A 10969-nucleotide genomic window follows, 5' to 3' on the forward strand; every position below is an offset into this window, starting at 1 on the left:
TGTTATCTATTGCCTGCTTCTCTAACGTGATGGCACTGTGAAGGATGAGGAATTGGTAATATGATGTCACAGGCAGCAAAGATAGCTTACAAATCTCATGATCACTTTAAAAGAAAATTGCACTGAACTGATCGGTTTGTCAAGAATACGTTATTTGCTACTGTACTGCTGGGTCTCTGGTGGTCTGCAAATATTGCTAAAGAGTTCATGAATGAACTGGAGCTTGAGAGTGATTCCTAAATGGGCTTTATAAGAACAAAACTGGTATAGTGCAGGATGCTTCCTTTGGATGCACCTTTGACCATGCACAAATTGCTTTTCTGAATCTAGCTATGCCAGTGGAAAATACACTTCAGGAGCCACCACCACCTGCCATGTAAAAAGTTACTGCAATGCAATAAATTGAATGCTACTTCTTCATCTATTCCAACCCCTATTCCTGTGTAGGATGAGTTGCATATAGCTGGCATCTATAACATTTTTAGACATTAATTTTGAAAATAGTGGTGCTGGTACTTTGTTGACTGCTATCACAGCCAAGAACAATGCCTTTCTTATTAAAAAAAAAAAAAAAATTGCTTTACTTCTGACATCAGTATTGTCATTTTGAATAATTCCACAATTTTTGTAGGGGGGTTATCTCATTTTCTGTTCAATTTCTGGAAGAGAAAATGCGTTGACTTGAAGGGAGGAAATGATGTATGAGGGAAGTTTTGCTTACTGCATCTGAAGTCTATCGTCTGAGGTCTAAGATCTCTTGATTATTAGAACCGATAGAAGGGAGGAGAATGTTTGAGGCACAGCAGGTAATTAGCAGTACAACTAACGGTGTTTGGTACTCCCAGCTATTGTGATTGCATGGATTCAAGTGCAATTCAATTCGTGAACAAAAGGAAGATGAGGTTGTTGAGAACTTTTATTTTCAAGGAAGAACACCTTCCTTAGTCAAGTTGTAGGCACGTAACTTTCACTTCAAGATCTTCAATGCTTATGTTTTCAAGAACTGGAATACTGTAGCAAAACTGAGAACAAGCAAGGGAAACGCTTCTTCTATCCCCTGTGTTTTTCGATGGCTTTTCGCATCCACTTCTTCAGGCGGAATACATGGGTATAAAATCCGTATTTGCCATCTCGGTCACAGCCTTCTCCCCATGAGACTATCCCCACTTGATACCAGCGGTTGTCATCCGGGTTCTAAATCAAAGCAAAATGAGATCAGCATGAGGAGCAAGAGACTTTCAGATCTGAGCCTTGTTTGTGCCCCAGCCTGTTTAGTCATGCATGCTGCTTTGGAATTTAGCTTGGCATGTACTAGGTAACAGCTTATTGGCATAACTGTGTCTCCACTCTTAAACCTGTAAGTGGGATTTGGCCATCACTTAAGAAATCCTCAGCTGATCTCTCAATTTGCTGAGAGCTCAGTACAGAAACGGAGCTGAGCTAGATGACTGCAGGATTCATCTCGGTTGCTCAGCTCAGGCTTGAGAGGGGTTTGCTGCTTCAACCACTCAATAGTTCGTATCTGTGCTGCTGTTTTTTAGACAACTATAAAAGTTCAGAACACAACCCCAGTGCCACGTGTTTTATAAGTTTCAGCTTACTGAACGTACCTTCATTACAAAAGGTCCCCCACTGTCCCCTTCACAGGCATCTCCTCTCTTTGAGTCTTCAGGACTGTAACCTACAGGAAAGAAAACAGACATCTGGCTGTAGGGGAAGTGACTGGTGTTGGCCATCTTTTCCTTTAAGTATCGCTGCATAACGTGTCAGGGCCATGAGATTGCTTGCTGCTTCTACCAATGTTGGACTTAAAGGGGTTTAAATTTGATATTTATAAACCAGCCAACTGCTTCTGTCTTTGCAGAGTTACTGATTGTATTGTACTGTGCCACCCTCTGTGCTCTCATTCCTATTTTTCATCAGAATAGCTGTTAGTCAGCTGCCACCTTATTTTCAGCTGTAGCTTAGGCTACTCTGCCTTTGTTTCTACAAACTTGTGTGCTCAAGTTCTGTGTACCTTGTTCTTTCATTGTATTGACTAGAGACATGGCCTTCCTCACTTTTATTTTCCTGTCATTCTGCAGGTTCTGTTCTTTGTCTCGTCCAGCTGACTGTGTATATCTTCCTACAGATGTGTCATAAAGAAAATTGGGGTTTTACTTGGATACTGCCTAGTTCATCAGGAATTCTTGCATTTTCCATCACTCAAGTCTCCCTTTTGCTGCCCTGTGTCTGAATCTCATCTATTTTTCAAGTGTTTTCTAGAGAAAGGAACTATGAATACTATATTGTTGGTGTACTCTACTATGAAATTGGCTTCTATCCTAACTTTCAAGCATTTATGTTATTAGATGGAAAGAGGACAAACTCTGCCAAAACTTTTTGGAGATATGCTTGCAGAAACTTATAAAGACTGCAGGAATGAAGAATATAGCAGAAAGTATTAAACCAGTACATAAATCCATAGCATGTTTATATCTTCAATGCTATGTTTATGTTTCTTCCCTCTCCAAAAGGGTATGGTGCTAGAAGAGATTTAAGAAGGTACAACAAGGATTATCAGAAGTACAGAATGCCTTCTATATTAGGAAAAATTAAGTCCTACTCAGCTTGGGAGAAAGATGACAGAGCTGTAAGAGGTCTGTAAAATAGCATATGACATCAAGAAAAGTGTTTTTAAAGCTATGATTATAGATGTGCACCTCTTCAAATTTGTTAGACAGGAAATTTAACAGAACGTGAGGAATGCCTCTCTTCTCACATGCTGTAACTAATCTGTGAAGGAGCCTGCCACAGAAATTGTGGGCATAAGAGTAAACAGGTGCTCAAAAGGTTGAGACAAGTACAGAATCAGTCACTTAGCCTAGTGAGTAGTATAGCTGGTTTGCAGCCTTTAATGCAGGAAGCTGCTGAACTGTTCCTTATAATGGTGAAAAGATTGTGTTCTCAGAGTTCTTGCACAGCTGTTGCTGATACATAGCAGTGCCATTGTGCTAGTTGGTCTGACAGCATGGTGGCACAAACCTTATTCATAGCTTTAACTTCTCCTGCCTTCAAGTCTGAGAGTTGGAAAAAAAAATATCATGGGAAAGTTACTCTTTAGGAGGGCACTTAAAAATTTATCAGAAAGTAACCTTGTGGTATGTGTCCCAGCAGGAGCTCAGCCCCCTTGTCTTCAGTGGCAGGTGTTTGCCTTATGTCTCCAGGTCTACTTACCTGCACAGAACATGTTGTCAGTGACTTTAACTCTGGTGGACGCCTTGCAGGTATCTTGGTCTACAATGGGTATGTTGAGCTGTTGCAGGACTGTGGGGAGGTTGTTTGGGCTAGTGACCCATGTTTCTTTCAGATTCCCCCAGCCAGTTACCCGCCCTTTATAACCTGCCAGCATCAGCCTGTGGAAGCAATCACAGAATGGAAGGAAGCATAATTATAATCAAATAATCCTTCTGTGGAAATCCTTCCACAGAATGGAAAGAAGTGTAATTATAAAATCAAGTATGTTGTAACAGCTTTCTCCTGTCTGGCTCCTTTGCTGCGAATCACCTAAACAGGCGTTTTTAGTTTGTCTTCTCTGAAGGCCCAAAGGACACTGTTGCAGCCTGTATTTCTAGGATTGCTGCCTCACCTTTGCACAACCTCTTTGGTAGGCAGGCAGACAGGGTGGATGTAGTCACTGAAGGCGATGGGTCTCTTCAGGTGCAGAAGGGCAATGTCTCGGTCCATGTTCTCTTTCCAGTTGTACTTGGGATGGAGGATGATCTTATCCAACAGAGCAATTTTCTCTTTGTTCTTTTCATATCTGAAATAGTTGTGAAGGAAAGAACTCATTGTACAATAGAAAATGAGCAGTTGTGTCCTCTGAGACATTGTCCCCCTCTTGACAGGGGAGTGCCCCTTTAGACCTTCCAGGGTTCTGCTTGCCCTTTCAAGATCAGCAACTGCCATCTCCATTAAATCTCATTCTTGAGATAGATAGCATTGACTCTATATGTTTCCTGGGGTACTGAATGATATTCTAACTTCACTGCATCTCACTACCTCAAGAGAAGAGCTAGTGTACTCTCAGTTTAGGCTGTTCAGGCTCTTACTTTGCCCTGAAATGTTTGCCAATCCGCACCAAGATGTCATCTGTAGTTAAGTTCTTGTCCCAGGGTGGATAAAAAAGACAATGAGCAGCAGTCAAGACCCAGTTACTACTGATGAGGCTGGCACCACACAGGAGCTCTTGAGGGCTCTTTTTGTAGAGCATCACCTGCCTGAAACAAAAGGAAAGAGGAAGACTTAAGACTAATGTCTTGGCTTGCAGTGTGTGTCTCAAGGAGAGCAGAGTTTGGATTGAGCAGGGAAGTGTATTGTGTTGTACTGGTAAAGAAGACTGCAGAGGTCTATTTCTATGTAATAGGCAATTTACCTTATCTCCTTTACCTACCTCTCTGCTCCAGCAAAGCTGGCAAGAGGAGAGATGAACCCCACTACCACTAGCATTCCCTGACAAGCATGCATTTAGTTCAAGCACAGAGAAGCTTGTTTCCTACTGCTTTTCTACCCCTCTGTCACATGCTTGGAGAATCTGTGCTTAGAAATGATACTAACTGCATGCTTCCTGCCATGAGAGATCCCTTTTATTTTCCCCTGTGGTGGAAATGAAGGACTATGATGAGATAATGCTTACCAGGGGGAACTTCCCAGTTCTGCATCATCCCCGTGCACAACTCTGCCTCCTATATAGGACTCCAACAGCTCCTTCTCACTTTTGTCCGTTAACTTTTTCTTCTCAAATAAAGGACGAGTGCCACAATCTGGGAAAAACAAAACAAAAACAGACAACCTGGTTTTGATACTCTGCCTCATTCACAGTAGCAAAATTGTCTGCAGTCACCATGCTCAGCTTGAAAAGCTTAGGACAGGCATGCTAATTAGCTCCATGATTTTAACTAGAGCTTAACTTTTGATGAACCTTTACGCAAATTAAATATCTCCTACCCTTGCTTTTGACAGCATTTGGTAAGCTGACATTTCTGAGGTACAGTGAGTGCTCTGTGGGAAGAAGCTGCAACTTTTCTGCCAACTGATGCTGTATCTAGAGTTTTTGCTCACCTGCTTCGCCTGTACCAAAAGTTGCATCATCAAAGAAGGTTTGGAACTCTTGAGGAAGGAGGGTGCGTCCTCCTCTTTCCTCCTGCTGTTCATACTCATCCTCTAGCAAGCTGTCTGAGAGAGACAGAAAGATAACATTGTAAAAGGCTTAGCTGCTGTGGTCTCCATCTTCAGAGCAGCGTCGATGTCCATTTCCCCACACAGTGAGAATGACAGAGGAATGATGTTTGAGAGCCCTTGCTAGTTTTAATGCTCATTGTCTACCAGCAAGAGACACCCAAGAGAGTTCAGTTATATGCACGTATGGCAGGTAGGTACATGAAGGCTTTCACATGTGTGGTATTGTGTTGGTGGTAGATGTGTCAGTACTAGGTTAAAGGTTGGACTAGATGATCTTAAAGGTCTTTTCCAACCTGACTGATTCTATAATGATTCTATGATTATAAATTCCTCCTCCCCCTCCCCTGTCAGGTCCTTCATTCTGCTTGCATGTACTACCGTTTTTGCCCCTTCCTCAAACCAATAAAGGGTTCTCACCGCAGTAGTTCAGGTCACAATATTCGAAGTAGGGTGGTTCATCTGTTACACACCAGACACCCTCTTCATCTGCATCAGGGTTCCGACAGTAATTCTCCAGCAGCTTCACCTCTGGGGTGATGTCTTTATTTTGGAGCAACGCCTTGGCCTTCTCTGAGTTCCACGGCAGGCATTTTGCCCCAGACACAGTGACTGAGAGGGTCCCTGTATAAAGCATGCCTCTCTCCGGTTCACAGGCCTGCACTGGAGCTGTTGTTGTGACCCGTGGAGTAAACTCAACTGTTGTCCTGTCTTGACCTGGAAGGGCAGAAAGCTGTGATTTAAGTCATAGCTTTGCATTAGAAAATAGCAGCCATTGAGGAAGCAGCAGTAAGCACTTTAACGGGGGAGACTGCATCTCTGTGAGATTGATTCATGACAACTTGATCACAAAGGAACTGTGCAAGAAAGCTAAGGATTTTCTAGTCCAGTTATATCCATGCACATGTAAGTGTAACAGTTGGTTACTTTGCCATAGGGCAGAAACTAACTCATGAGCAGAGATGGTACCAATGCACGATCATCCCAAAGCTGAACATTATTTTTCTCCAGTTTGCTATATGGCAGACTGGAGCGATGTTAATGATTTTAATGCTTCAGAACAATTATTTGTCAAATTTATGACCTCTATGACTTTCATGAGTCATTGCCTCTAGTCTCTGCTTTTGCAAGTGAAGCCTCTGCTGTGACAAGGTTCTCCACTTTCAACCATTTCTTCTGAGATGAAGGCCAAGCCCCAGAGGAGACAGCTCTGTGTTGTAGACAAATGGGAAGGTACAAGTGTATGGGGATAGTTCTCCATCCTGTCAAAGGGGATAATGAGACAAGGGCATCTTCTGTCTTCTTGAGAGGAGACAGAATGTCACATGCTGCACATTAGGGTGAGCAGTCAAGCATAAGTTGTGGTGGTTTTATCCTAAAGGAATTTTGACCAAAAAAAAAGGCAATATGACTCATTGCTGTCACAAGTTAGAGGCAGCTGAGTCAGGATTTGGGGGTGCTCCTGGCTGGTAAAATTGCAGTAGACTCCAGGAAACTGTTGACAGCAGGTTTAATCTAGATTTGTATTAGTCTAGAGAAAACACAGCTTTAGAGGGTCTTACCCAAGGTAGATGGATGGGCATCTACTTGACACTTTCTCCCCAGACACTTTTAACCTTTAAGGCATAGCTGCTCTACTCTGAATGACCTGTTTGTATAAGATCCCTTCCTGCTAATTCTCACCCCTTCCTTAGCATCAGTGTTAGTGCAAAGTTCCTTGCTAGCGGAGAGCTTGCAGAGGCGCAGTGCTGAGGCGTACCGCACACTGGTATGGGACATTCCTCCCGTTCCACCGTTGGGTCTCGGGTGTAGCACCACGGGCCTTCGGAGTTGTTGTCTGGGTTCCTGCAGTAGTTCTCAATGAGGTTGGGATAGATGGTGGCATTAAACCTGTGGGAAAAGGCTGGTTAAGCTAGGAAGGAAGGACACCAGGGAAAATTCGGGGGAAAGGGGGAGATGCACTTACTTAGGGATATGTGGGTATTTGCTTGTCCACACTTGACATTCAATCCCGGATTTGGTGTAACTAATTGTCCCCTGATAGTTCTGGCCAAGACCAGCAGAGCAGTTACCTGTCAAAAGCCCAACACAGGGTAAGCCTGGGCCAGTGGGCATGGATGTTACACTTCTCAAGGTCAGAGGTACCCTCCCACAAATCCCTTTATCTTTTAATGCATACAGAAGCCTGCACAAGCACAGGCATTCTCTTTAGGGGGTGGGAAGAGCACATGGCTTAAACTCTCTCTGCTTCATCAGAGGGAGCTTGTCCTGAGGCTTTGTTCTTTGCTTTGGCTGTAGGCACAGGTCAGAGTATTTCTGAGAGGCCAGTCTAGCCTAGAGCTGGTCAGGGACACACTACTGTATCACTGGGAAAAGGAAAGCTACCCTGTATCATTTTAATTGGGAAGTCAGGCAGCTTGTGAAACGGTTACTGGGGAAATAAAGAGGATGAAAGGAATGTCAAGATCCCCTCATCCTATTTTTTCCTTCTAATCAGATGACCTCACCACCTTCAGCTTGTTTTTTTCCATCCAGACAGTAGGAAGCAGGTTTCTGGCACTTAGGGAACTTGAGGTCCACATGAATTTCTTACCTTCTAAACAAGCATCCAAAGCCGTCCTGGTCTTTCTCATGCCCTGACATGCTAACAAAATAAGAAAAATAAAAAACATTACAAGAAAGGAATCTAAGCAAGCAGCATGGTTTGAACCATTTTATCATCTAGGGCTTATTTTAACATAAGGGCTTTGTCCTGGAGAGTGAGCTCTCCAGAGGGGGAAGGGAGCCATTCCTCCAGGATGGGTCAGTACATCCTGAGGGAGAGCAGAGTGCCTGCAGGACTTGGAGCAACTTACCCTGGTATTTTGGCCAAAATACATTCTGTAAAAACAAACAAACAAAAATATTGAAGAGCAGAGTGCAGACATCAGACCTTGCTTAGCTGCTGCAATTCAACCAGTAGAATGCCTTATCGCAGCAAGTGGCACAAACTAACCTAGCTCTTTTGATAGCAAATACGGTGAAGTCCAACAAAGCAGAAAATCTAACATAAAACTACATTCCCACCCAACAGACTCAGGGATCAGGTCTTTTTCAGCTTTGCCCAAGCTAGGCAAGCATTTTGGAGGCAACACACTGAACTTCATGCATGCATGTTTCTGCATCTTTGCAATACCCAGACGTAAGATCTCCACCATCTCCAACAATCTGAAGCTTGGAACCACCTCATCTGTAAGCCCCTGTCCCTAGCTAAGTGGAGGTGGGACAACTGTTGAGGAATATTACAATGGTTTCTGGTTAGCTACCTTCCTTTCGCAACCATGGAGCTCCAAAATTACGTTTTTATACTGTTACTATACAATGTGCTTTGCTTTATGCCCCATGCTGGCAAAAACCAGTACCATAATACAGCCGTGTCCCCGTGACAAACTAGCCTGATGTGTGCAGGTGTCTGTACCATCCCGTGAAAGGTCATTTTGACCGCTCTGTCTGTCCTGAGCCTCCACCTTGTGTTTGTCTTCTCTGGATTGACCTAGAACAGGATGTGCCGAAGGGAATTTTTATCCCTAACAAAAGCAGAGATGCAAACCCTGAAGATCAGTTACTGTGCAGGAACATTTGTTGTCCCTTTTAGACTCTTGATCATGCAACGGATCATCTCCAGGAGAGACTCTGGTTGTTTGCTATGGACTTGCAACTAATCAGAGTAACAGAGAGGACTGTCACTTCTAAAAAAGACCAGAGATGCTTACAGCAATTCTCCCTTATCAATGTGCAGAGGAAGCAGAGCTTGTGCTGCAGTACGGAAGTCCAAGGAATTGAACCCAGAACTTCTAAAGATCATATGCAGGTACTGCTCCATTCTTTGGATCTGCACCTCTCCTACGCAGCCCAAGAGTTTGTGCTGCTCTAGGAATACTCTGCGGAGCTTCTTTCCTGCTGGCTTAAACTCCTGGCTGGTCATCTGGTTTGCGTCTTATTCTCAGGTGTGGAATTCAGCACTGATACTGGCCTTGGAGCTAGGAGCATTTCACAAAATGACAATGAAAAAAATGTATCAGAGTGAGAGTGTGTCTGGAAACCAGAAGAAGGGGCAAACTGTGCCAGAGTTTGAGCTCAGAGGGGCTTGAGGCACCTGCACTCAGGGTTTGATTGCGAAGGCATCTGTTCTGTGACTGTCTGGGGCTGTGGCAGTTCAAATGTGCGTGGCAGCATGCTGGACTAGTGCAAGATGCAATTCTTGGCTAGTAGTTGAGGAAATACTCACTTTTTTTCACTTCATGTTTACAATAGAGAAGGAAGGAAAAGAATCTGAGCTTTGAGGTGCATTTCCTGGTGTGGCTCTAGGCAGGAGTCTCCCTGAGGGTGTCTAAGCTCTCTGTGTGTCACACACACGTCAACCTTATCTTTCTATCACAAAATTCAGCCTTAAAACCCCAGTGCCTAGCTTTGTGTGACCCACTGCTCTCACTGCAGGAGTCAGCCGCGGGACACCCCCGTGCCCTGTGACGTACCGTGTCAACGGTGGATTCGAGGGCTTCGAAGGCCTCCTCGTAACTGCATATCTCCTCCAGGCACTCTCGCTCCAGGTTTCCTTTAAGCATCTCTTCGAGAAATCCCTTGTTGGCACGTCGTGGGCGCTTGAGCAATGACAGTGCCTGCCCCTTTTCCAGGAAAACTACCGAGTCAGAACACTGCCAGTCAAAGGGATGCTCGCAGTGGGAGGGTCCCCGCATCTTCCCTCGCAGTTTCCAAAAGTCACGCTCAGCTGATGTGCTGATCCCATAGCCCAGCCTCCCCCAGCTCACCACAGAGAGAGGAGAAGCCCTGCCCAAGACCTGTCAAGTCCACACCTGACGGTCAGTGCAGTCTTGCTATAATTCATCTTTTGGGGCTGGCAGCGCTGAGGCAGCAGAAGCGATAGGAATCCTCAGCAAAGCTGCTCTGCTGATTTGCAGTTAGATAGAGGCTTGTTTGCCCAGAGCCCGTCTAGAGCTCTCTGCCAACCAGTGTATTTCTGTCTCGCCAGCCTCATGCTACTGCGGCAGGCATAGCTTGATTCCATCTTTGTGTTCAGGGACTCTGAACTGAGACCTGTGGACAGGTCTTCCCCCACAAAGCAGTGTGTCAGAGAGGACCTAAGCTCATATTAAGAACAGATGGATGAAGTAAAGGCTCTGGGAGAAGACACGGAGCAATAAGCAGGAAGGCTGCATACTGCATCTGACCTAAATTGTAGATAAGGGCAGCTGAAGAGGCAATGGAGGATTACAGCAACACAGATGAGCTGAGGAACTAACCCAAAAAGTGGCTGTGCTACACAAGGTCCTGAACTGAGCCCCATTCCCCTTTCCCACCATCTCCCAGGTGACCCACAAAATCTACTGAGCTGTTGGCTTTCCCTGCCAGCTGCTGGATGCTGCTGCATCCTCCTGTGCAGGAAAGCCCTCTGCTCAGTCCACTCTCTGCACCCTTTTGCTCCTAGCTACAAGGTTTTAGAAGCTCCACAAGCTTCATCCCTGGAAAGAAATAAGTCCATCTTCCTTCCTTCATCACCCACTGGTTCAGCCCTTCTCCCTGTGCCAGAGACTTACCTCCATCGTGGCTCAAGGTGAGGTGCAGGAGGCTGGAAAGGAGCAGGCCCTGCAGTATGCTGGTTTTGCTGTGCGCCATGCTGTACAGCCCTGGCTGCGGAGGAAATGCAACGGGAGCAGAATAAGCGGAGTCACAGCCCCGCCGGGTTAATATTAAA

General features: G+C 44.9%; 2 protein-coding genes across 2 annotated transcripts in view; one reads left to right on the plus strand and one right to left on the minus strand.

The window, feature by feature from the left end:
* Positions 1 to 5251, plus strand: part of CKAP5 (cytoskeleton associated protein 5) — a 54879-nt gene extending 49628 nt beyond the window's left edge. The window contains exon 44 of the mRNA XM_072038689.1: positions 5002 to 5251. Within this exon, the coding sequence (XP_071894790.1) occupies positions 5002 to 5075 (74 nt within the window). The 3' untranslated portion in view covers positions 5076 to 5251. The remainder of the gene's footprint in view (positions 1 to 5001) is intronic.
* Positions 899 to 10969, minus strand: F2 (coagulation factor II, thrombin). The gene is made up of 14 exons (XM_038180478.2): positions 10812 to 10969; positions 9732 to 9895; positions 8073 to 8097; positions 7811 to 7861; positions 7184 to 7289; positions 6977 to 7107; positions 5638 to 5934; positions 5101 to 5214; positions 4676 to 4802; positions 4092 to 4259; positions 3629 to 3802; positions 3217 to 3395; positions 1611 to 1681; positions 899 to 1194 (listed from the first exon to the last, which is right to left on the minus strand). The coding sequence occupies exons 1-14, from the start codon at positions 10888 to 10890 to the stop codon at positions 1051 to 1053; spliced, it is 1830 nt and encodes a 609-aa protein (XP_038036406.1). The 5' UTR covers positions 10891 to 10969; the 3' UTR covers positions 899 to 1050.

The sequence above is a fragment of the Anas platyrhynchos genome, chromosome 5 (genome assembly GCF_047663525.1).
Source record: "Anas platyrhynchos isolate ZD024472 breed Pekin duck chromosome 5, IASCAAS_PekinDuck_T2T, whole genome shotgun sequence".
Lineage (NCBI taxonomy): Eukaryota > Metazoa > Chordata > Aves > Anseriformes > Anatidae > Anas > Anas platyrhynchos.